Source organism: Alexandromys fortis, unplaced genomic scaffold, assembly GCF_014885135.2.
Source record: "Alexandromys fortis isolate MF-2015 unplaced genomic scaffold, M_Fortis_MF-2015_v1.1 scaffold_143, whole genome shotgun sequence".
In the NCBI taxonomy this organism is placed as follows: domain Eukaryota; kingdom Metazoa; phylum Chordata; class Mammalia; order Rodentia; family Cricetidae; genus Alexandromys; species Alexandromys fortis.
Genome location: NW_026068044.1, coordinates 83,208 through 110,806, shown reverse-complemented (window position 1 = coordinate 110,806; position 27,599 = coordinate 83,208). Strand labels below are relative to the sequence as shown.

The window sequence follows — 27,599 nt, the reverse complement described above, 5'->3', positions numbered from 1 at the left end:
CAAAGCAGTGAACCTTCATAAAAGACTAAACACATAAAAGAAGTGGTACAAACCTGTAGTCCTAGTCTGACAGAGACTGAACAAGAATTGGAGGCTGGAGCCAGGTGGTGGTGGTGCACACCTTTAATGCCAGCACTCGGGAGGCAGAGGTAGGTGAATGTGTGTAAGTTTGAGGCCAGCCTGGTCTTCAGAGCAAGTTCCAGGACAGCCAAGGCTACAGAAAAACCCTGTCTAAAACTCATGGATGGATGGATGGATGGAAAGAATAGTTCCAGGACAGGAAGGGCTACAGAAAAAAACCTGTCTCAAAAAGCCATAGATGTATGTATGTATGAACAAACAAATAAAAATAGTTCCAAACCTATAAACACTATTAAAAAATTTGAAAAACCAATACCAGTCTATGCCATTTTAGAGACTGGAAGACATTCCCAGACTTCTGCCCTCACAAAACCCCAGTTTTACCATAGCTATTTTGTTTTGTTATTGGAACCTGCAATATTATTTCTAAAATTTGTATGGTAAAATAAAAGGCCAAGAATTATAGAGAGAACAATAAGGTAGAAATATTTTTTAGAGGATACCAAACTTCTAAAATATTGTAGTATTGGCAAAAGCAGGCAAATGTGTCATTAAATCAATGTGTGGCCTAGAAACACACACATACATGAATGGATTCATGACTTATTTTTATTTTTAAAGACTTTCATTTATTTATTTATTTATTATGTGCATATTTTGTCTGTATATTTATTTTTTTCTTTTTCCACACCAGAGAGGGTATCAGATAACATGGGACCACAGTCATAGACAGTTGTGAGCCAATATGTGGGTGCTAAGAATTGAACCCGGGTCCTCTGGAAAAGCAGCCAGCACTCTTAACCCCTGAGTCATCTCTAGCCCCTGCATTTATGATTTATAACACAACTATCACTGAAGAATGCTTATCATTTCAACAAATAATCCTGAATACATATTCTGGAAAACCATCATGGTCACTAAATTTATACCATGTTCTAAGGAAATACTCATGACTGGGGGTGTAGTTCAGAAAGAATGTATTTAATGAATGTGAGATTCTAGGCTCAATACCTAATCATATTTGCCCTTTCTCGCCCCAGAACCCGTTACCCCCCACCGCAGAAAATCAACCCAAAAGACCAAAGCAGAATAAATTCCAGGTTTAAGTATAACGAGAGTTAACACAGCAGATCCGAAGTGTTCTTCTTAGGAAGACCTGTTAACAATCTTAGCCCGTGTCTGGCATCTGTGAGGTACTTGTCAGCATGGGTTATACTGATTTCACACACTTGTATTACCACAGTTCCTATGAAAGGCTTACTTTACTCCTGGAAACCTGCAGATATGGCTATGTATCATTCAGGGATTGGCTATATCAGCATCCCAATAAAAGTCTAACTCTGCTCCCCTGATTAACTTGATAATGGAGAATTAAAGCACACCTTATGAGATCCACCAGGAGAGGACACTTTGAAGCGTCTAACTGCTTTCTCTTGGACACAGTTACATGAATCTTCTCTCTGCAGATGTTGTTCTGTGACCTTTACCACAATAACTCACAGCAGTGAGTGAAATTATACAAAGTTCAGTGGGTCCTCTACTAGTGAATCACCAAACCAATTGGTCATACATTGCCGACACCATAACACGGGAGAATATTTTTATAATCCAAGTATAAAGACTACTTAAAGAGGATTAATTATAAAAGAAAGTCTCAAATCATCTGAGTTCATAAAGATCTAGAACTTCTGTCCAAGAGACCAGAAAGAGTGCCAACACCAGCGTCACAGCGAGCACAGATCTCTAACAGAAGGCACAGGGTCATATGACTGCAACACAGCACTAAGGACGCTAATAGCAGGAGGCTCTAAAGGTCAAGCCCAGTCTGCGTCTGCTCAGTGGGTAAAGTGTTCACTGTACAAGCATGAAGGCTGGAGTTCAGATTCCTAGCACCCATGGAAAAAGAGGATGTGGTAATACACATCTGCACCCCAGCACTGTTCAATGGCTGGCAAGCCTAGGCAAAAAGGGAAACTGCAGGTTCACTGAGGCCCTGTCTCAAAAATTAAAAAAAAGGGGGGGGGGTGGAGAGTGCGATAGAGAAAAGCAGCCGGCGTACATACACTTCTGGCCTCGTGCACCTACACACATTCATACAACACACTAAAATAAATGCTTATACGAAGGTGCTCTGATACCATAAAGAAATTCTTTTTATGTATTTTCTAAATTCTAATGTTAACATCACAACAACCTTCCTCAAAACCATTTTTACAGAGCAACATTTAAAAACCAAAACAAAAACCAAGCAAACATGCCTTTCTACAAATACCTTCTGACTATGAATGTTAAGAAATAAAGTCAACAGTTTCTTCTTGATTATAAACTACTTTTCCTTAGGTAAGAAATGCAAATACCACTAACATGAATTATTCTACACTGAGCACACACAAAAATATAAAATGATGTAGATGGTACCTGAAATAGAAGCAGCCATCTTCTTTGTCATTGTCTTTTATTTTATTACAACTAAATGTTTCTGCCTACAAAGAGGAACAGAAGAAGGAGAAAATAAATGTTAAAAGAGTATATTCAGGGCCGGGTGGTGGTGGCGCACGCCTTTAATCCCAGCACTCGGGAGGCAGAGTCAGGCAGATCTCTATGAGTTCGAGGCCAGCCTGGTCTACAAGAGCTAGTTCTAGGACAAGCTTCAAAGCTACAGAGACTAACACTGTCTTCAAAAACCAAGAGTATATTCAGGATGAAAATGTCCGGATATGAAAGATGAAGAGACTGCATCTGGATTTACAAGTACCACTGGACTGCTGGTCCTAAAGTAGTAAAGGCTCAGTTTGCTCAGCTGCTAACTTTTAAAACACATTGTTGAAATGAACCATCAACTCTGAAGTGGGTTATTAAGTTGGGGACTCTAGTTCTAGGGTCTGGTTTCCACTCTAAGAGTTCTCTCATTTGTACTACAAGGAGCCAACAGCTTTGTGTGACTACTGCATGCCTGAAATCTGGTTTCTGAAATGCAGCTAGATGCATTCTCATGACTGAATAATTTTGAAAACATCAGGCTAGGAACATAAGAGATCTTGCTGTCTAAGCATGAAGACCTGAGTTCAAATCCCAGAACTAACATAAAAAGCTGGGCATGGTTGTGTGTACCTGTAGTCTAAGGATTGGTGGGGTGGAAAAGGGATCCAAGGTGGGTGGCTAGCACAGCAAGCGAGTTTTGGTTGGTGACAGACCCCCATCTCGGGAATAGAGAGATAATAGAGCAACAAAGGTACACAACTGACATCATGTACAAGCATGGGTGTGCATGAAAGTACATTGTCTGTGCACTCTCACGTATGTAGCGCACACACACATGCACACACAATTTAACTAGTCAAAGAATGCACATACTGGAATTTTAAAATACCAAGGACATGCTGAGAAGGTAACTTTTGATATATTAGCTGAATAATATTTAAATTATCTTACTTCTTTTTGTCACTTTTGTGTTTATTTGTTGTTATTTGAGACAGAATCTCTGTTTTCCTGGCTGTCCTGGAATTCACTATGTAGACAAGACTGGCCTCAAGATCACAGAGAGTTGTGTCCCTAGCGCTGGGATTAAAGGCATATGCCTTGATGGTCAAACAGATTATATTATTTTCAGTTTCTTAACTCATTAGTTATTACTCACATTTGTTGGTGCCCGGCTCATGCTGCTAGACAGCTTCCACAGTTTCATGGAAATGCGTGTTGGATTAATATTTTTGATGACACTACCACCTTCAGAGATCACACTCACCATAAAATCTGTCAAGTAAACATAAAATTTACTTATTTATTTATTAGTAATATTCTGGCAAAGACAATAAGACTATTCAAAGACATGAAAAACAAAGTAATTTGAGATCATTACTTAACCAGGAATCTTCAAAAAATGATTATAGGAAACTGTCAATTATGACAGACAATATTCTGGGGCTGAGTCTGAATGTAAAGTTCTCCTAGACAAGTTTATCTTTGCTACTAACATTTCGTTGTCTTAGCTTCAGTTTTCCATGATGCAAATCTAGCATGGAAAACCAGAATGGTGTAACTGTATGTGCTTAGTACATGAAAATTAGGCCAACTGGTCACAACACTGTATGCCATATGTATTTCTAGAACAAAAATATTTTTAGCCAGGCGGTGGTAGTGTGCGCCTTTAATCCTAGCACTCAGGAGGCAGCGGCAGAAAACACATCTCTGAGTTTGAGGCCAGTCTGGTCTACAGGGTGAGTTCCAGCACAGCCAGGGCTACATAGAGAAACCTCAAAAAAAAAAAAAAATTGCATACATACATACATATGTATATTTACTTTCTTTTATGCTTTAACTAGGTAAAGTAGCTAATGTATTATATATAACATTAACATTTCCATTATATTTACCAGCTATACGTAACATGTTGTACCTGTTATACTTTATAAATTCAAAGAAAAAAGTCTTATTTTGCCCAGATTGAGCACAAAATTTATGAAGTATAAAATCTATGGATATTTGTATTTTAAATTACTAAAAGCTACTGTTAAACAATTTTAACCATAACTTTTTGGTGTGCTTCTTTTGCGCATCTAAGTACATACAGGCATTCACCTCTTCAAGAACAGAGAAGCTTTGTAGAAAATGCTTGAATAAAGCACATACTAATCTCCTATTGACAACAATAGCCAGAGAATATGAATACTGAGTCACGTCCTACATTAGTCTGTATTTACTGAAAACTGTAATATTCGTGATTAAAACAAAGATTCTGAGAAGTTATTTAATGGATGGCTGTTGTTCTGAAACATTTTAATACAACCTGATGCAATTTATTTCTATCTAATTTAAGCTAAATGGTCCTGGTATCAATGGCTGTAAGATAACATAAAAGCATATATAACAGAGTTGAGCTACATACCATTTAGTTCTTATTTCTTTGTTTTGTTTTTCATTCCTGTGAGACACTTTCACTCTGTAGCCAAAGTTGGCCCAAATTCGCTGCAGTCCTTTGGCCTCAGCTCCAAAGTGCTACACCAGTCTTTGGCTCCCATTTGAAATACCTCAGACTACCTACCATTTTATACATGGACTTTCAGTCATTCTTAAAGTGAAAGACTGTGAAACACAGGATGAGGGGAAGAATTGCTCAGTCATGTGTTTTCTTTATCATTTAAAGGTAATGACACGCATGTCTTTCTTTTTAAGTAATGCTGAATACCAAACATAATTTATCCCGTTAATAATATTATAAGGAACATTATCACTAAAGGTTTATTAATACTTTTTGGTACTTACCCGTGAATATGTCACCTGCTATAAAAGAGGCATCTTTATCATATTTAACATTGAGACGAACGGGCTTTTCAGGGTCTGGAAGAACCATTAACTGAATTGTAGGTCCTTCTATAGAACTCTTATTATAGACGCCTTTAACCTGTAGAGTGTGTTCTCCCCTAACAACAGTGGGAAAAAAGAGGGGCAAGGTTCAAATGACATTGTCACAACTGAGAACTTCACAGATAACTAATATAAAAATTAACATTAATGCCGGGCAGTGGTGGCGCACGCCTTTAATCCCAGCACTCGGGAGGCAGAGGCAGGCGGATCTCTGTGAGTTCGAGACCAGCCTGGTCTACAAGAGCTAGTTCCAGGACAGGATCCAAAACCACAGAGAAACCCTGTCTNAAAAAAAAAAAAAAAAAAAAAAAAAAAATTAACATTAATATTTTTACTCCATTACATTTCTTGTCTAACACTAAACAGTTATGAATCTTAAATTCAGAAATTATAAGAAAAATCAATCTCTGTAAAACCATAAACTTTTAGTTCTTACCTTGGAGCAAAAACAGTGAATACCCCCAAATTAGCTCTGCCCTTATCATCTGTTTTATGCTGCTGGTTTGAAGGTATTAGCTACAAATAAGACAAAATAAAAGGGGTGATTAGAAAACTCTAGAAATCAGCTGGGCAGAGGTGGCACACACTTTTAATCCTAGCATACAGGGGGCAGAAGCAGGCAGATCTCTGCAAGCTGGAGGTCAGCCTGGTCAACAGAGTTCTAGGACAGCCAGAGCTACACAGAGAAACCCTGTCTCAAAAGCAAAAACAAAAACAAAACAAAACAAAAAAAGAGAAACATTCTAGAAACCTATCAGGTTCTTTTCTATTATCATGTTTCTAAAATGTTATGTTAAGCTATATTTGCAAGTAAAATTTTTAAACCTAAAATTGGTTGAAAAACATGCAAATGCTCTAAAAAATATTCAAAATGTAATCAAGCTGCAGAATTCTATGTTGGTTGTACTGGTATCAGCTAAATGTCAAATAAATTGTTTGTACCTGGGAAGTACAGGAGAAAGCATAGGAGAAATGTATACACACACACACACACACACACACACACACACACACACACACACACTCACTCAAGTGTGGGCATCACAAACTATCCTCATTCTTTTTCCTTTACCGTGCTTGCTGCTTATTCATTTGGGCATGTATGCTTCTTTATCACTGCTGCAAGACTACCTTCACAGTAATAACCAATGCTTAACAGATTGTCAGTGGCCACTTCTAATAATGGTTACAATTAAGTTTTCATTTGTTTTGTGTGCCCCTCCCCCACCAGGTACAGGGTTTCTCTGTAGCTTTGAAACCTTCCTGATCCTCACTCTGTAGGCCAGGCTGGCCTCGAACTCACTGAGATCTGCCTGTCTCTGCCTCCCTCGGATTAAAGGCGTGCCCACCAGAAGCAGGTGGATATCAGTGAGTTCAAGGCCAGCCTGGTCAAAAGAGTGAGTTTCAGGATAGCCAGGACTTTTACACAGAGAAACCCTGTCTCAAAAAACAAACAAACGAAACCCCACAAAAAACAACAAAAAAATCTTGATTTTCATCACTTAACTAGGGACACATATCATAAATATCATATCACATTTATTTGGTATTTTAATTTCCCACATCAGCTTTTAGAATCAACTTGTAAGATCTTGGGAAATGTGGGTTGGGATTCTGTCTGAATTAATTAAATTCAAGAGCTCTGCCAGTTTTGTACAGTATCAGCTGTGCTATTATATTTATTAAACTTATTTGGATAGATACTTCAGACTATCTGAGCATAATCTCAGGAGCATTCTTGGAACTGACTGGCAACAAGTGAGCCATTAACTTCCTTCATCTATTGGTGCATTGTAAAAATTAAAAAAAAAGTATAAGAACCAAAAGCTTCTCTTCTTTAACCTTAAGTAAAAAGGGTCTCCAACTTGCACAAGGTGCCTGAAGTTTCTACTCAATTCTCACAGCTGGCTCTCCCAGTGTTCATGGTAACAGTTAATACGTGGACTATGTGCTATGCTCATAATTGCTCCAGTAAAGAGTGAAGAGCAGAGGACCATCACCCCAGACACCAATCCAGCCCATGTCTAGCAGCTCTGTCCAGGACCAGGCATCTCTTTGTAAGATGAGAAGAACCATCCTAACAGTGCAGTGATGGCACCTCACTATTTTGGTTATAAACTATAAACTTCACTTTATCAAATATAAAGATTCTGATTTATATTAGACACTAATAAAGATGACAGTATTGCCTTTTTTAAAAGAGAAGGAGATGTGACGCCTGAGACTATCATGAGGATAAAATGCTGATCTTTGAGGAGTGCAAGGGGGAGGAGGTGCTAGATATCAAACACAGATTTTTGTGCACTCTAGAAATCACTTTCCTGCTGAATTACACTGTCTTAATTGATTTTTATTTTATGTGTATGGGTGTTTTTGTCTGCATGCATGTCTATGTTCCACTTTCATGCCTGTGGAGGCCAGAAGAGGGCACCAGATCTTCTGTGACCGGAGTATAGATGCTAGGAACTGAACCTGTGTCCACTGTGAGAGCAGCAACTGCTATTAACTCCCGAGCCAACGCTCAAGCCCTGAAATACAGACTTTTCAGTGAAAGATATCTAAGGAAGTTTGAAACTTACCTTCAAATTGCTAGTTTTTATGAGACTTATTTTAACATTTGAGACTAATGCAGGATTATCCCACTGGTCACAGAGTTGAACAACGAGAGGGTTAGGTAACTGTCTTCCATTGATCACTGGCATGGACTGAAACAGATACAAACATTTTAGTAAACACAAACAAGTTACTTCTATAGTAATGTTATATTTATAAATTGCTTCTTTCGTCATCGAAAATAAACCTGGAAAGCCAATTTAAGTATCATAAATGACTATTTTATAGGAAAGATTAATAATCTGTTAAAAAGATAAACAGCATTTGACATTATTTGCTTGTAGCACCAATCTGTAGTTTTAATACTTCCATCAATTTTCGAGGTTTTGCATAATGGCATTTAGCAATAACTTTTAGCCCCTAATTAAAGATGGTACTAACAATCTATTTCATAAGCACAAATGCTTCTTGTTTTCTCTCTGGAAAGTATGGAAAGCTTGTGCAACTCCAGATTTCCATGTAGTGATGTATTAATGGATATATTCAAAGGACACATTGTTTAGCAAAATACCACATAAGGAATCAATCTCATGTAAGATTTTATTTACTTATTTATTTATCTGTCAGTTTGTTGGTTGGTTGGTTTTTCAGGACAGGATTTCTCTGTAGCATTGGAGCCTGTCCTGGAACTAGCTCTTATAGACCAGTGTGGCCTCGAACTCACAGAGATCCGCCTGCCTCTGCCTCCCGAGTGCTGGGATTAAAGCCATGCACCACCACTGCCAGGCTTCATGTTAAGATTTTAAAACTTAAGTGGGAGAGAAATAAAAGAGTAAAGACATGAAAGCTGATCGATGGATGATCTCACTTCTATCCATGTATCTTTTACTTCCTCTACCCTCCTGTCTAATCTAAGTTAACTAATTAATCAAATTAGGTTGCAGGCTGCCAAAAATGGAAGAAAACGTAATGATTTTCTATGGATATGTTATCCAAACAAATAAGAATCTCGACAGTGGTTATATACAATGCTTGGTTTACAAGGCTACAGACGACTATCACCATAGATGATCAACAGTTTAGATTTATAAATCACTGATAGTTTTACAGACTGTCTACTCTACTGTTGGTGTGAGTCTCACTACGTAGTCTAACCTGCATCCTAAACGTGGGTGCAGGCAAGCCTTCCTAAATGTGGATACAAGTGTACCCACTAGTCCCAGCCTACTCTGCTTCCTAAACATGAGTGCAGATGGGGCTCATCAGTCCAGCCCCACCCTAACTGCTTCTAAAGGGTGATTCTCACTAATTAAGACTTTAAATGATGCTACAGTAGTTTTTCAGAATAGTGGAAAATGACAAATTCCAACATCAAATGTCTCTGAACATTCTGTCACTTTTACATTTTAGCAAGTTAGTATTTCAGTTTTCTCATTTATAAAATTGAATAATACATGCATATATGTGGTTATTTGACTGAGAATACCTTCCAGCCATAGGTACACAAAGTTGAATACTTGGTCACCAGAGAGTGACACTATTCGAAAGGTTAAGAGGTGTACCCTAAAAGGAGGAGGCAGAGTGGCAGAGGAAGACAGCCATGCTGACCTCTTCTGTCCCGTGTGTACACTCTGGCACATGTGCACACCAGTGCACATTCGCTTAGACACACAAACAACCTCACACACAAACAGACTAATCATCAAAGGAAGAAAAAAACCTGCAGTAAAATATTTATATTACTATATAAGACAAAGAAACAAATTTAGCAAAGATCAGATAACTGATACTTAACTTGTTTTGCTACCATTAGCTACAGTTATTATTTCTTTGAAAATAACATCTATCTCTTCTAGTCCACTAAGGCTCTGAAAGCAAAGAGCCTGTACTATTAACTATTCCATGAAGACACATGAAGCTGCATACCTCTTTTAGCTCTGGCCAGTCGATAAGATGCAGCTTGGTTGGAGGTCCAGAAATGAGGTGGACACGAATAAAGTCAGAAAACTCTCGCCAAGTAAAACAAAGATCCTTATGTCCAGGAGGACCTGGAACGAATCTGATGCCTCGTACAATTATACTTTGTGTCTTGGTCTAGTGAAGAAAAACACAGTGAGAAAACACAGGTTGCTGTCGCTTAGTTTAAAAAAAAAATAGTTGCATCATTTACCTACTGCTATTTCTCTTATATCAGTGGCAAAGATCTAAAACACTGTGAATATAACTTTTTACCTTATCTTCTCCTAATTTCCCCTTTTCTTGTACAGGTATCTTTTGATCAAAATGCTTAAGACCAAATATTTCAGATTTTGGAGTTCTCTAAATTTATTTGTTTGTTTGAGATAGAATCTATGTATCTAGGCTGGAACATCACTATATAGACCAAGTTAGCCTTGAACGCAAAGAGATTTCCACATACTCCTCAAATTTAAACAGATTTGCCTATTTATGCGTGCTCCCTGGTGCTGGGGCTAAAGGCATATGCCACTATGATACACCCAGTCTGGCCTGAGCTCTCTGAATTTCATAATATTTGCATGAATTGGTTAAGATTCCTAATGTAGCCAGGCACTGGTGGTGCACACCTTCAATACCAGCACTAGGAGGCAGAGGCAGACAGACCTCTGTGAGTTCAAGGCCAGCCTGGTCTAGAGTGAGTTCCAGGACAGCCAGCACTACACAGAGACACCTTGTCTGGCACCTCTCCAATCCCTCCCAAAAATATTTCTAATCTATATATATGAGATACTCCAAAAACCAGCAATGTTTTGAGTGTCATTTTAGTAGTCAAAATTCTTTGGATTTCAGAACATTTCAAATTTTCTATTAGGGATACTCAATCTGTATTTGTGCTTTTCTTTAAAGCAAGCACTTGGCTCTTGTGTTTGTGTCTCAGTTTTTAATTTTTTTACATGGCTTTTCTTTAGATATTTTTATAGATGATATCTTAATTTAACAACAATGGCCTTTTCTGAACATCCTACATAGTAAAATACTGTTATCTTTACTAGTTTTTTACATGCTCTCCCCTTGGTCAAGGTGCTATTTGCACTGACTTGTAGATGGACTAAGGCTTTTGCTGCTGCTTACCAATTATTCACAATAATGGTTACCACACCCCACTAGTCACTGAAACTAGCTATTAACCTTTGCACTAAACTGGTTCTAGACCAGAAAGAACACAGAAGCACTCACATTTGAATAGTGGCTGTTAAATGATCCCATGTCCTAAACTGCTAGGGACCACAGAGATATGCAGTAAGAGTTCAGCACGTACTTCAGGGGTCAACCCATCAGAGATGCTTATCTCATGGAGGACAGACTCATTCAGAAGGCAATGAGGAGCGCTGTCACCAGAGATGCACAGCTGATGGCGATCCCTTGTTTAGGAGGTGGTAAGGAATACTGCCTTCTGAGTGTGTTAGCTCTCCTCACTGCAGACTGCTTGTGAGAAGAGCTCTTTCCCTCACATTACAGCTTAGGGGTTTTTCCCACAGCACTATAGTGTGTTCATTGTTTACTGGGCCCAATTTCCCCTATGCACTGTATATGGACGACTCTACAGGCATGCTTATGTGCTGATGCAAATAATCTAATGGCCTGGGAACACTGAAAGTATACAACAGCAGGTTACATTTCAGGACCAATGAAGTCAAAGACGAGAGGACCCCAGCACACGTGTCTACAAGGTACAAGGTGACAAGAAGCAGACTGCCTACACATAGCAACAACAACAACAACAACAGTTGTGAGTTCATCCTCTCATCTCACCAATACACAGAACAGAAAGGAGGTAATAAGGTGCTCTGAGGTCGGGAAGAGCAGACTTCACACAAACACTACTCCAGAGAGGTTTCTTTTTTTTTGTTTTTTTGTTTTTTTGTTTTTTTAGCAGAAGAAAAACAGCCTAAGAGAAAAGGCAGAGACTAGTGAGGAAAGGCAACAAAAGAGGCTATTCTCATGGTTATCCTGTCAAGTAAAAAGCATAATGCAGTCAATGAATCAAATTCTGTACAACTGGGAGAATTCCTTTTTCTAACCTACACTGCCTGGCAGGTCTCGTCAGGACCTAATTCCAGAACATTCTTTTATCTGATGCTGGCTTTGACCTTCTTAGGAAGAGTGCTTTATCCTTGTTTCAAGTTCCAAGAATTCTATCAGGGCCTTTGCTTTTCAAGCTAGATTGAATTAACAGGACAAAGTCATACAAAGTTTTCTCCTCAGTATCCGGTTGCAATGCAGGGAGTAAGCACCTAACTGAAAATTTACATATTGTGCACACACAGGTCAACATGTGTGTATTTAAACACTTATGGTGAATACTGTAACAACTACAACTTGTTCTAAAGGGAAATGTTCAATGGGAACATGATGATGGCTGAAAGTGATGATGGATCAGAGGAAACATCTGCTCTTCTGGCTACTTTTGCTTGCAAAGGTGAAAATTAACTTTATTTTGAAAGCTTTGGACCTCACAAATGCTACCCCTACAATTTTTTAAATAACAGTTTTATTTTCTATGAAGAATTTAGGTACAAGGTCAAGGCTGACAAGATAATTCATCAGGTAAAAAGGAACCGGCCGCCAAGTCCGAGTTCAGTATTTGGGATCCCACAAGCTCTCCTTTGATTGCCACACGTGTGCTACGTCAAGCGTTTAGCCATGTGTAGTACATATAAACATACAGATTAAACACCGTTTTGAAAAATGAAAAATAGTATATGCAAAGTCACTTTTATCATCTTCATTTTTCTCCAGCTTTTGTCAAATACAAAACCAGTTTTATAAGGTAGTTTTACCTCTAGAGTGGTTTTCAAGTTAGAGTTATCAAGTCCAACTCCAGCAATTGACAAAGCAGATAAAGAATCTGGTGAAAATGCTGATATCTGATTTCCATACTGATCTGCAACCATAACAACTTAAAAAAGAAAAAAGCTTTAAGTTAAAATCTTTTTAAAGATAGAACTTATACACAAAATATACTTTGAAGCTTTAATGTACTGTCATACATAGAAAATAGACAGTTATACTTATTCCTCTTATAATCATTACAACTGTATTACCTGTGCAATAATGACTAAATACTGCTATGAACCAAGGATCTTTTATTTTCTGAGATACGCCACTGTTAGTACTATTCTTATTTGTGAGGTGCTAGGGACTGAACACCAGCCTGCATACAGGGCAGATACGCTCTACAAATGAGTTACATCCCTACACCTCTATAGGACTTTTTCATAGTTAAAATTTAAAGGAAATATTTAATAGTATTGAATTTTGTAGCTATAAGGAAACATAAAACCACACAGGGATCAACTCAGTTCATCCACACCTTAACACTGACCATATTTCCTATAAAAAAGGCAAGATTTTTAAACAAGTTATCTTATAAAACTGAGTTTCAATATGTGCCAAAAAGTATCTTTCAGACCATCATTTTTAAAACATTAATGAAAGACAACATAAAAAAAAGTAGGTATACTAACCTATTTCTCCTTGAAGCTCTTGGCCCATCTGCACTGTTTTTCCTCCTTTTAACTCACATTTTAAATGTTTGGGTTCATCAGGAAGTGGTCTAGAATTGGTTTGGTTAAAGGCTTTAATTAATTGCAGAAAAGGTGAAGAGCAATATAATTGCAATGCCCCAGTCAGATACAGCAGCTACACACATGCAATGTCCTAATTCAGACACAGCAGCTCTCTACACATATGCAATGTCCTAATTCAGACACAGCAGCTCTCTACACACATGTAATGTCCTAATTCAGACACAGCAGCTACACACATGCAATGTCCTAATTCAGACACAGCAGCTCTCTACACACATGCAATGCCCTAATTCAGACACAGCAGCTTCCTACACACATGTAATGTCCTAATTCAGACACAGCAGCTACACACATGTAATGTCCTAATTCAGACACAGCAGCTTCCTACACACATGCAATGTCCTAATTCAGACACAGCAGCTCTCTAGTTCAGACACAGCAGCTCCCTATACACGTGTAATGCCCTAGTTCAGACACAGCAGATCCTCCAAACCTTTCATTCTCAGATAGCTATTGACTGCAAAATAGTTACATTATAGTCTTTATATTACTTTAAAATAAATTATAATAAGGAACTACTTAAACAGAAGGGTAAGAATAAATCCTACCGATGAGTTTTGGTGCAGAGAGAGCACAGACAGGTAGAAGAACTGCAATGCTAGGAGTGACTGGAAAGGGTGGTCAGGAAGCCAGACCTTTGCTCCTTTACACTAAGCTCTGCTCTTTTCTATGAGTTGTCTATGTTAACTTTGATTGAACCGTTCCAAGATTCATCACTGAAACTCACACTTTTGTATGTTTCAGGCCACTGCTGCTTTCAACTGAAGGACCTTCCTTTGGTGGATTTTTACAGTTATTAATGGACCAATGAAGTGCAAGGTCATAATCATGATAAAGATTAATCACTACCACTCAATATACAGTGACACCACTTGTAATCCTAGCCCTTGGAAAGCCGAGGCAGGAGGACTGTGGCTGTTGCGGGATATTTGACCGTACTGTGAATCCCGAGTTTGCATTTGTGTTAATTAAATGAAATACATGTTAGGTCCTCAGGCTGAGTTAACAACTAGTTGACAGAAAGTAATGAGGGTGGAGAGTCAGAGGGTATCTGGAAGACCACAGAGACACACACAGGAATTAGTAGGTAGGGCCTTGATTTTTTGTTTTGGTGGAAGAAGAATGGGATCTTTGGAGAGGGCAGCAAAGAGAGGCCAGCTATTTGCTACTCAGCCTCTGAGACAGCAGCTCTTCACCCCAGCCTCTGACTCCCGAGTCATATTGATACATAGACTGGTAGATTTAATTAAAAGCTATACTTGGCTGCAGTGAGCTGGTGCCTGTGGGAACAGAATTCCTGCCAGGACACGGCTGCCAGAGAAGCAGGCCAGGAACTGCAAAGCAGCAATTACTGCCTGCAACAGCAGCAGATTAACGCACAGCCTCTGTGGCGACCAAAAAGCAACAGTGAGTTTGAAGCCAGGCTGGACTGCATGGCAGGACTCTCTCCAACAAAGTCCAACAATCAACCACTGTGTACAGTGAAGCTTCGCTGTAAAGACAATTGACCATATGTTATAGTACTAGAAGGTGTATTTATTTTTCATCTTAAAAGCAACTTTTTTTTCACATGTATGTGCTGCAGAAGACTATCTTGTTGTGGTAGTTCAAATAATTCAAAATACAACAAGCATCTCAAAGCACAAGTTCACAAACCTGATTGTAAATGCACTTTCCAGAGACACATGGTCATCTTGGAAAGAAACCTGGCAGTAGCGCACATCTTTCACAGATGTTGGTACTTGCACACCAGGAAGCAAACCTTGTAGCAAATGTTCTCTGTTAACCTCAGGAGTCCAGTTAACCTAGGAGAGAACACACGTAAGACAAAGCTGAGAGGCTTCGCACAAAGTCTTCTCACAACCACTGAAGCAGGGTTCCAAGGAGAACAGGCTGCCCCCAAATTTATGTCATTTAGGACAGACATGAACTCATGATCCTCAACCTCCAAACTGCTAGGATTATAGGAATGCACCACCATATTGCAATTACTAAAGAATTAATTAAAGTTAAATTATAAACTCCCCAACCCCAAAGCACACACCAAAGAAAGACTTTTTTCCTTTTCCTTTTGTATTTTCTTGACACAGATTTTATGCAGCCTTAACTGTACCGAATACTCTATACAGATCAGGTTGCCCTCACTAATGTGGGATTCCCCTCTATATGCTGTGAATAATACCACTGGTTAATGAAGAAACTGCTTTGAGCCTTTAGCAGAGTGGGGCAGAACAGAGCTTGGGTGGGTGGGTGGGCTAAGTTAAATGCTGGGAGAAAGAAAACGGAGTCAGGGAGAAGCCATGCAGCCACTGCCAGAGTCAGGCATGCCAAACTTTGCCGGTAAGCCACAACCATGTGGCAATACACAGATTAATGGAGATGGGGTTAGTTTAGGATATAAAACTGTCCTCTCTTACGCTTTCCATGAGTTCGCAGAATTTCTATTTTTATTTTACAGGAACACACAAGCTTATTTCCCACTGGCAAATATGTGTCGGAGTCTAATTATGATTTAAAACTAACAGTCCAATACTACAATTCTTTTAATACCAGCCTAATAAGTCTTTTTCTTTGATAATTTATCAAATCCACAACATTTCAAATTTCTAAACATAAGACTTTTTACCAATAAACAACTTGTTTAAAATACTTACTTTGATTTTTTCTGCCAAGGATGGTGTAATATTGATTTCTCTTTCTCCTTCATCGTACATTTGAAAAATCAGATTCTGCATTACATCCCCTGCGACCCAATTAACCTCATCCTGATGCTTGACCTGGATCGCCTTTTGTCCTTCCACACTAAATATCTGTAGTCGAGCAACATGGCTACTGGGAAGTAACTTGATAGTCTTTTCCACAGGTGACACATTTTTACAACTCTAGAAGAGAAAAGATGAATATACTCTGAGTGACCTATGTATTCGTTTTCTCTTTTCTCTAATGGCAAATCCATGGCATGGTTTAACAATTTAGCTTCTATTTCTATTATAATGCCGTAATAGAAAAGGGCATCTCATCACAGTTACACTTGTAACTCTATAATCAGGTTTTATCATTAAAAAGGCATTATAAGCCAGATGTGGTGGCACCCACCTGCAATCTCAGAACTTGGGAGGTGTGGGCAGGAGGTCAGGAGTTCAAGCCATTCTCAGCTACACAGTAAGTTCAAGGTCAGCCTGGAATATACAGGAGACCTTGCCTTTAAAACAAACAAACAAAAAAAAGTATTATATTTTTAATAATATAAATTTTATACCGTCAGGCATAAATTGCATAGGGTACATGCTGAAAACTACTAACAAGAATGCCTTCTTTCTTGTTTTTTTAAATTCATTTAAAATTATTATAAAGTCACAAGATTTAGGTTAAGTCACAGATTCAGGAAAGAAGAAACCAAGAACTTTCCATTAAACTGAAGACAAATTGCTGCCACCAAAGATACTACAAGTATTAAGCTGTATTGAAATTTATGGGTTTTTTTTTTCAGTAATAGCACACTGGGATAAATCAAACAGCTTCTTCATAGCCAGAAGAGCTTTAGATGCCTCAAAACCTGAGCTTATCAACATACTGAAATTTATACTGATTACTAGCACATCAGTAGTACAGGATCCATCATAAAGAAGCGCATTAAACCATTACACTACCACTTCTTAAACTATAATACCTTCAATGGCACAAAGTTATTAATTCTAAAATAACTTTAAATATTACTTAATTTGTTTTCTTTCTTGTCTATCTACAAGTATTCCTATAGATAACCATTAAGGTTATTTAAAATTTATTAGTTTATTTAAAAACTCTACATTATAAAATATTAAGCAGTGCCAGGTGGTGGTGGTGTCTATCTCTAATCCCAGCATTCGGGAGGCAGAGACAGGCAGATCTCTGTGAGATCGAGGCCACCCTGAGCTCTAAAGTGTGTTCCAGGATAATCAAAGCCACACAGAGAGACCCTGTCTCAAAAATTAAAATAAAGTATCAAGCAATTTATTTTAAAGGCACACACGTTTACTTGACTTTCTTCCTCTCAAGGTTGCTTGATGCCTTTGAACCAGACACTAGAAACTGCATAAAAGCAGACATAACCTGCTATTTGTGTTAACTAATCTCAATTCCCCATCTTCTAATACTGCTGCATAATAACCTAAGTTCCTTTTGCTTCAAAGGCCAGATCCTTCTCATCCTCACATAACTGTGATACTTTTTGACAGTCTGCAGATATTATTGCATGCACATGTTTGCACATGCACACACGTTGCCTACATTGTAAAGGAAATGCATCCTTACTATTTTAAGATTAGCAAGGGCTGCAGCTCAGCGGAAAAGTACTTGGCAAAGACCCCTGGTTTGACTGAAGAGGGGGGAAAAGATTATAAAACCTAACAAGGCTTAAAAGAATTTGAATGAGCCAGGCGGTGGTAGTGCATGCCTAAATAATCGCAGCCATCAGAAGGCAGACACAGGCAGCTCTCTGTGATTTTTTAAGACAGCCTGGTCTACAGAGAGAGTTCTGGGGGGGGGGGGGGAGAATTAGAATGAAGGTAAGAATTTTTGCCCCTTTACGGCTCACAGCATTAATATTATATATATAAGGGTCACTATATCAGTATTAGATAAATTAGTAGGTAAGTATGAGTTAACCAGCTGATTGATTCCTCTCCCACATCAACTGCTAAGAAATCTATTCACGTATCAGTGTTTGTTACCTCATCTGGCAATTGTACAGACTGTTTCTAGTACCCTCCACTAGCCATGTACGCTTACAAAAGTTACACTCATGCATACAAGATAAAGCTCTTTATGTCTTTCAGTGGTAGTTCAAGTAGGAATCTTGACAAAACTTTCAAAGAAACAAACAAGAATAAAACACAATGGTGTGCTTTAATGTTAGGTAAGATTTAAGAAACTATTTCCTGGGTTAGAGAGATGACTCAGTGGTTTAGAGCACATACTACTTTTGTGATCCACCTGAGTTCAGCTTCATTGCCTAAACCAGGTGCCTAGAACTCTAGCTTTAAGGAATCCAAGAACTCTGGGTCTCCGAGCATACCTGCTCTTACATATACTTACCCCCATATAGATACCCCTACACACATCCAATTTAAAATATATCTTTATAAAAGGAAAATATACTCACTAGTAGTTATAAACATTGTAAGAGATTCGATCAAGAAAATTATTAATACATAATAGATAATGCTAAATACTATTACACTTCACATCGTTTTTCTTAAGAGAACCAAAGTATTACACATTTAGCATCAAACAATTTTGCATAACGACTCCATGGCTGTTAAAGACTCGGCATAATACCAAGGAGAATGGTAGCTTACAGGTATCTCAATCCTAGCAGTCAGTGTCTGGTCTTTCTTAATGTTCTTAACGTGAATTGCTGACCCTGTTAGGATGCTGGTCCCAGAGCTACTACAATCCACAGTGTAGACTGGCAGGCTTGGAGCACCTAGAAACTAGAGGGAGGACAGAAAAATCATTAATGAACCAATCCATAACTACTCATTAACTGTTCAAATTCATGAATAATTTACCATAGCTTTTGGGCTGGACATTGGAAAATTCTAAGTAAAACTCAAGACACTAGAATTTTTCAATAAAAAATAATTTTCTATGTTACATAAAATTTACCATTGAGGAAAACTAAATTCCTCAAACACTATTCTTTTTTTTTTAACTTAAAAAAAGATCACGTGTATATCTGAGTGTGGGTGTATGCTTGTGTGTGTGTGTGTGTGTGTGTGTAAGGAAAGAAGAGGCTATGGGATGTCCTGGAGCTGGGATTAATAGCCATCTCTCTGGCCCTCTTTTTTACTGTCTCAAGTTTCCTTTGTTGTAGATCTTATCCCACCTTTGTTTCTGTGTTAATCAAAAACTCTCAGAGAGCTTTATCATTCTCTTTAATAAGTGAAACACCTTCTCTAAAGTCCAGGGAGGAATGTGGGGAGGTGGCTCGGTAGTTGATAAAGGACAACGTGAGTTTGAATCCCCAGAGACCACATCAAACTAGTCACTACAGTGCACCTCTCCAATCCCAGTGCTCCTAAAGCAGGGTCAGAGACAGAGGAATTTCCTGAATCTAGCTGCCCAGCTACTCTGCCATATGCATTCAGACACACGAAAATTGACATAGACAGAGACATGTATACAAGGGGGTAGAGGAAAGAGAGGGAGAAAATTTATGAAACTGCTTCAATGGGCCTGATAGTGAAAGCCTTTTATCCAAATACTCAAGAGAGTAAGGCAGTAGAAACAATCGTGAATTCAAGCCTTATTGATCTACAGGGTGAGTTCAAGGCCAGCTTGAACAATTTTATGAAATCCTGGTGGCGCACGCCTTTAATCCCAGCACTGGGAGGCAGAGGCAGGTGGATCTCTGTGAATTCGAGACCAGCCTGGTAGGCATACACCTTTAATCGGTAGGCAGAGGCAGGTGAATCTCTGTGAGTTGAAGACCAGCCTGGCCTACAGAACAAGTTCCAGTACAGGCTCCAGAGAGAAACCCTGTCTCGAAGTAAACAAAACAAAACAACAACAATGCCCCCAACCCAAGGAAATGTTCTAAGAAATCTTCTATGGAATACTTATTAGGACTTGACTAAATGGCAGCCACACATTTAACACCCGTACTCGGGAAGCAGAAGCAGGCAGATCTCTTGAGATCAAAGCCAGCCTGGTCTACATAGAGAAACTCAGTCTTAAAAAAAGAAATCCAAAATAAACAATCAAACCAAAACAAATAAAAAGGACAAAAGACAGAGTCTGACTTACTTCCTTTGGTTTCAATTAAATGTTGCAATGTACACAATTAAAAAACAAAAACAACATAAAAGTTTGCTATTTAAGACTTAACGCTGAAGCAGCAAAAAGATAGTCATTGCCTTGCACCGGCACAAGCTCTAAGTACTCATAACTGTGCATCCCAATAAGCTCACCTTGCAGTGGACAATCAGCTTCGGTTGTGCTGTTACATTGTCTGACTCATCTACAACTTCCACCTGAAATGGGAACACTGTTCCATTCTCTATAACTAGAATTTCTGAGTCAGGTTTCACTTTTAGTCGATGAGGAGGACCTATCAGGAAATTACATAATAAAGTTCATATTCAATAGATTAAATAGACTAATATCTTTTGTATTTATATTTATGACTGATGAACAAAGAAAAAATACAGAACTTGATAAATTCTATCTTCCAAACATACTTAGTGTGTATGATGGAGCTGTCTCAATAGCATAATTGAATGTCTGATGTCTGGGGGAGAGGTGGTGCACATCTTTAATCCTACCACCCAGGAGGCAGATCTCTGAGTTCAGACCAGACTGATCTACAAAGTTCTAGAATAGCTAGGACTACACAGAGAAATAAAAAAAAAAGGGGGGGGGGGTTCTAGGTTAGACGTGCAAGCTATAGACACTGATTAGCTCATGCTAGAAACGTCCTAAACAGTCCTGAGAAACCTTGAAAATATTAGGAGGGAAAGTATTCAAGAAGCAAAATAAGCTTACTAAAAAATACTGTTTATTTGTCATCTTTAGCTTTATACAGTGAATGATTGCTGGCTCCAGCACAGGAAATAACATGCTGAGTCCGGGTCCAGCATGATGGTACAATCCTGTAATCTCAGCATCTGAGAGCTGCAGACCAGCATTGGGCTATGTTATAAACAAACACCTGGTGATTAAGCAATTACATAAGCAGGTAAGCATACTGCTCACTGTCTTTGATATCATGAACAAGCTATATCATACATTTCTTATAAGGTTAACAGGATGGATCTAAACTTCAACAACAAACTATATGTACAATCCTTAATACTTGAAAATTCAATTTATGCTAAATACTGTTAATAAAAGAATATAAAACAGTTACTAGACACAATTATTCTAGTTTATAATATTGGTTAACAGTGACTATTTAATAACTGTCAACTACGATGTCATGTTTTAAGTCAGCACTGCTATTGCATTATACAGAACACAAGGTTCTATCACTTCCATTTTATACAAATGGAACAGAAAATATTTAATCAAAGAAACACATAAAAAATATTCAATATAAAGAGATGTGCTGGACCCAAGGTCAGAAAGTGGCAAAGTCAAGCTTAAATCCTGGTTTGTGAAGAGGTTTCTTTCTCTCCTGCCGCAATACTGTGCTATTTTCTAATTTGTTATTTCTATCAAATTAAAAAGCACCAAAAAACATACTTAAGTAATGAGATTTCTACAAGTCAATTCATTTGGTTTAGCTTACTTCTAAAAGCATACATATTTATTACTCTAAATGAACTTTTCCCCCCTTGGTTGTACTAGCTTTCACTTCTTTATCAATTTATGACTGTGTAAAACCTGCAAGAACTTCAAATTGTAAATGCAAATAAGTCATTGTTTCCTTCTGCTGTCCTCCAGGACAAATGAACATCCATGGGCAAGCTGTTATAGCCAAGGTTTCTAAGGATCATAACTAAAACTTGCATGCCAACTGTTCCTTGGCCTTTTGTTTAGGATCAAGTATAAAAAACACTCAATAAACATAACCCTAAGCATCACAAATACTGGCAGGTCTCACTCTGCACAGGACAGTGTTAAAGAAAGCTCATATGTAACCAGTACTGTGTTCTCTCTTCAACGAGTGCACAACCAAGCAGAGTGAGGACTGCATTTCATCTCATCCTACAGCTACAGCCTACGAGAGCAGGTAACATTCCAATGACCGCGTGAAAAAGCAGCCAGACCAAGTTTACCTATACTGAAACCCAAATGGCCTGATTACAAAATATTCTTTTTGGATCCTTAAAACAGACTATCCCTTAAATTAAACAGCAAATTCTAGCCTATGTAAGTTGAATACAATTTCACTGTCCCAAGATGAATTCTTATCAAATTAACAAGGACCTACCTATAATTCTTAAAACATGAATGTTATACCAGTAAGACTGATATAGGAGTTTAAACCTAAGTCTAATAAGCTTATCTCTAGATGTTTCCTAATACACTGTTCTTAAAAAATTTCCCCAAGACTGAGTTATGTTTAGTAACTCTAAATGTATTTTTGAGACTTATACTGGAGCTTGGGGTGTAGCTCCACTGATTAGGGTATTTGCCTTGAACATAGGCCTGAGTTCACTCTCTACGCCACATAAACCAGGCAGGTTTATGTGTTACATGTCTAACTTTGGAGGTTGAGGCAGGAGGATAGTAAGCTCTAGGTCATCCATCCTTAGTTGGTTATCTATAGGGTCTCTGAGGTCGCCTGGTCTAGACTGTCTCAATTTTTTTTTTTAAGATACAGAGACTTGGAGGGATTAATAATCTCAAACATCAAACTGCATAAAAGCATCATTATACTTTTATCATAATGCCATTTCTTCTTTGTTTGTATTTTTGACAAAATCTCATCATTGCAGCCCAGGATAGTATCAAAATTGCAATCCATTTCTGGGGTATCTGTCACCCCTGAATGCTGCAGGCACAGCATCCATGTGCACATGCTACCCCCATATACATAATTAAATTGTACTCTTTTACTGCCCAACCTCCTATATTCTGGCCATTCACCACCACAGCAACCTAAGAATATTTAAAAAGTTAAACTAATATTACCAGGTAGCAATCTAATTTTCAAAATCTGTGAATCTTCTTTTAAGCCCGGAATAATAACCTTCAGATTAAAATTCTGTTGAAAAAAGACAGCAAAAATTAAACATAAATTTTAAGTAGCTTACCATTTCAATTCTGATTGTTTGCTTTCTAATTTCCTTATCATTGTATAAATTTACTCATAATTTAGTCTCCAAAATTATTACAAATATTTAAAAGTCCCAGGAGGAAAAAAAAAATCTTTCCTCAAACGGTGTACCTCAGGTAATTATCAGAATCAGAAGGGTTTTATAAAGATGTAAAGCAGGGGTAGAAAGACAGCTCGGTGGTGAACAGCACTTGCTGCTCTTGCAAGGGACCCAAGTTCAGCATCCAATTCGACTACAACTCCAGTTCCAGGGGATCCAATTAGCTCTTCTGGTCTCCAGACACCAGGCACTCATGACGTGCACATACACATACGCAGGCAAAGCAGTCATACGTGAGGTGCACATACGCACACGCAGGCAAAGCAGTCATAAAGATCACACGAAAAACAAAAAAATATTTTTTAAGTGAAACAAGGAGTAGGAAAAAAAACAGATTGAACTCTGAACAGAAAGGTAATAGTAACTAAAGGGATCTAAGTAAAAGACATTTAGCATATGGGCATGGATCTAAACAGAGCTCCCCAAAAGAAGAAATAAAATTGGCTAAGTAGTAGAAAATGTTCACCATCCCTACCAATTAGGGAGATGCATATCAAAACAACTTTGAGATTTCATCTTATCTCTATCAGAATGGCAAAGAGTAATGGAACAACCTCGGACAATAAATGCTGAAAGGGATGTGGAGAAAAGGGAACTTTCAATCATTGTTGGGATTGTAAGATGGTCCGTCTACCCTGGAAACCAGTGTGAAGAATCCTCAAGAAGCTAAAAATAAATACTCCATATGAGTCAGGTATAGGACTCAACATCATACTCCATGAATACTTGCTCAGCCATGTCCATTGCTGTGCTCTTTAAATCCTTACTGCTCAAGACACCATGCACTTACAACACTGAGCTGGCTCTGATTTGAAAGCTTCCTCCCTTGAGGACTAGATTTCATGGTATCAGAGGGTACCATGCAAGTTTTAATAGTCCTACGAAGCTATGATGCCTATAATCTGCATGTGATCATCCCGGTGCAATGTCCTTAAAGGTTCAACAGTGTCATGCATAACTTGTTGATAAACATCAGCTTTCTATTTAGACTTAAAGCTTACTCAACAAAAGGGAAACCATGTCTGGTATCAGAAACCTACCCAACTATTCTAGGTTAGTAAGGTCATAGATCTTGGAGAATCTACAACCACTAAGTAGAGTTACTTAGTAAAGTTTACTAAGTAAAGTTACTTAGCCAGCATAATTCCTAACAACACTCTAAATACGTATCCTTACACCTATAACTAAACGTAGCCCCACATCTTGTTGCATCAAAAAAATCTCTTTGCATCATAGACAGGTCATTACAGAAAACCAAGACCAATCAAAAAGCACAGAACAAGAGATCACGCGGTGACCAGAAAGCACACAGAAAAATAGATTTAAAAAATTCACAAGAATTTGAGAGCAAGCAGGGAGTGGGGACAGGGGAGGGACTGAAAGGAGGAAAAGGCTGTAATAACATTTCAATGTAACAAAGTTAAAAAAAAAACTACATCTAAAAACCTCTGAATGGAATGGAATGTTCTTGCCTGGATTTTGAACAGAAAGGTAACAGTAACTGGAGATATCTAAATAAAGTACTGTCCTAATGTTTCTTAGTGTGTATAACTATATGTGGCTCTGAGATGTTAACATGGAAACTGTGAACTTATGAGCCAGGCGGTGGTGACACAGGCCTATTATCCCAACACTGGAGAGGCAGAGGCAGGTGGATTCTGATTTCAAGGCCAGTCTGGTCAACAGAGCGAGATCCAAGACAGCTAAGGCTAATACACAGAGAAATTCTGCCTCAAAAAAAGAGAGAGACAGAGACACAGAGAGAGAATGAATCTGTAAGCTCTTGTTATCTTTAAACCCTTCTATAAATTTAGTTATTTTAAGGTAAACTAAGAATCTAGAAAGCATTTTAAAGTTCATCTAATATTTAAAATTTGACCCAAATCTCAAACAAGAAAGATGCATATGTAAAACCTGATAATTTGATAGTATGAAACAAGAGTGTGCAAGTTAAGTAACACCTGAAATGTTTCCTATTACACACTAGAGAGATGGTTAAGAGCACTGGCTGCTCTACTCAAGAACCTCGCTTTGAATCCCAGCACCCACATGGCAGCTCACAACTTTTAACTCCAGTTTCCAGGGGCCCTGATCCTTCTTATGACCTCCTCAGGCACCAGGCACACACATGGTACAGACTTACATACAGACTAAACACCTCCGCACAACATAAAAATATTTGAATTAGAAGCATTTCGAATTTTGGAGCATCTCTATAAACAAAGGTATCCGAGTAATGAAGCAAGTCTAAACATGAAATTCATCTATTTTCTGCCTTAAATATATCATCTTCAATCAACTTCTCTACAGCAATTCTGGCGTGCCCATTTTGACTGACATTTATCAAACAAGGTCAGGTTTAGACTTGTTACCTGTGTCATCATGTTAATATTCAAAACATTTCAGATCAGAGCTACTCTAGCTGAACTGTCTGAAGAAAGCAGATGTTCCTCTCTTCTTTGGGCTGGTGCTTTTAAACCCAGTGCCTTTCAAGCGCTCTATCACAGACCCAGGCCCTAGGAAGCTCTAATTTAAACATAACATTGAGAGGACATACCTGTATCTTTCTTAACCATAGACATGCCTGCTAAATGCTTCCCTGTTAATTATCAAAACATGTCAAAATAGTCAGCTACAGTCTGACTGATTTAAAATTGTAGTTTCTGTTCTAAGAAAAATAAAAGAATAGAAGGGAGAAAAACTCAAATACTACCAGAAATGCTGAATAAATGGTTCTGAATGAAGAAGACAGCTAGAAAACATTTAACTCGAGGATGCTGAAATGACTACAGCCGTACAAGTGACATCGTCACACCGCTCTGAGGTAACATAGCATTGACGAATTTCTAACAACTCGGAATTACTGTGATCTTGTTTACAAAATACAAAACAAAGGAAAATAAACCCAGGTCAGTCAACAATCAATTTCCAATTTACCATAATAGGAAACAAATAATAAGTATTGTAACATTTATGTATAATGCTTACCTTGCCTTGACAAGAGTTAACCAGACCTTTAGCTACGACACCTTGAATTACACAATTTGGGCCTCTAGTTATTTCTTCATAATGTAAAGACAGACCACTGGAAAAAAAAAAAGAAACCCTGTCTCAAAAAAACAAAACAAAATTCAAAAGCAAAAAGAATACAAAGGTAGACCACACTATATCCCTTAGCAGAGAAACCCTCCAGTACACCAGGCTCACAGGGTGTACTCATGGAATCCTCACTCTTTTCTATGCACGTCTTTTCCACGGTAAAATTTTAGGCAGTATCTGCTACCTAGTAAGCAGAATGGTGTCAGAGAAGTCTCACTAACAAAGTGGCTTTCATGCTGCTGCAAACTTGTTACTATAGATGCTGAATACCTTTTCTATCGCAGTGTGCAAGTAATGCCTAGGTTAGCTACGACGCTCAGGGAAAGAAAGAGAAAAGGTACATCAAGGAAAGAAAAAGCTCATTCTTCTCAAGCACAGAATTCAAGGGCTTATAGGTATTTTTCCGAACAGACAGTAAAATTTAACAACAAAGACCTTAAGAGTATTTGATTTTATAATAGAGTAGCACTATTTCATTTCAATTCATTCTAACAAAGAGTTCCAATAAACAAAATAACAAGGCTTGTTCTACACAGAGAAAAAGATAAAGAAGGGAAAAAAGCATATCAGCAATTTAAAATTTATTGTTTGTGTGTATATGTGTGTATGCCTGCAGCCCACGGTGTATATGCAAACCATGGTGTGTGTGTGCGTGTAGGTCAGAGGCTAGCTCCTTCTACCATGTGGATCCCAGTGATTAATGCACACCTTCAGGATGGGTGGCAATAATCTTACCCACTGAGCAACCCTGATGGTCCAGACTGATCACTTTAAGTCCTTTGGTCCGGAGAATGACTCAATAATTAAGCACATGTACTGCTCTTACAGATGGCCAGATGTCAGATGCAGCATCTGCAAGGGGCCAGCTCACAGCCCCAGACCCAGCTCAACGGGAATCTGAAGCTCTGCTGTCCTTGAGCATCTGCACTCACGTGCACACGTGTCCTCTGCTGTCCTTGAGCATCTGCACTCACACACTCACGTGCACACGTGCCCTCTGCTGTCCTTGAGCATCTGCACTCACGTG

General features: G+C 38.4%; 1 protein-coding gene across 2 annotated transcripts in view; it reads right to left on the bottom strand.

Moving 5' to 3' along the window:
• Window positions 1–27,599, bottom strand: part of Smchd1 (structural maintenance of chromosomes flexible hinge domain containing 1) — a 112,637-nt gene that overhangs the window by 26,818 nt on the left and 58,220 nt on the right. For both annotated transcript variants that reach the window (XM_050166206.1, XM_050166207.1), the window contains 14 exons: window positions 26,462–26,558; window positions 23,229–23,301; window positions 20,561–20,700; window positions 18,947–19,081; window positions 16,262–16,489; window positions 15,264–15,412; window positions 13,485–13,573; window positions 12,798–12,916; window positions 9,925–10,092; window positions 8,025–8,150; window positions 5,882–5,961; window positions 5,344–5,501; window positions 3,719–3,834; window positions 2,500–2,564 (listed from right to left, as the gene is read on the bottom strand). In XM_050166206.1, the coding sequence (XP_050022163.1) occupies window positions 2,500–2,564; window positions 3,719–3,834; window positions 5,344–5,501; window positions 5,882–5,961; window positions 8,025–8,150; window positions 9,925–10,092; window positions 12,798–12,916; window positions 13,485–13,573; window positions 15,264–15,412; window positions 16,262–16,489; window positions 18,947–19,081; window positions 20,561–20,700; window positions 23,229–23,301; window positions 26,462–26,558 (1,743 nt within the window). The remainder of the gene's footprint in view (window positions 1–2,499; window positions 2,565–3,718; window positions 3,835–5,343; window positions 5,502–5,881; window positions 5,962–8,024; window positions 8,151–9,924; window positions 10,093–12,797; window positions 12,917–13,484; window positions 13,574–15,263; window positions 15,413–16,261; window positions 16,490–18,946; window positions 19,082–20,560; window positions 20,701–23,228; window positions 23,302–26,461; window positions 26,559–27,599) is intronic.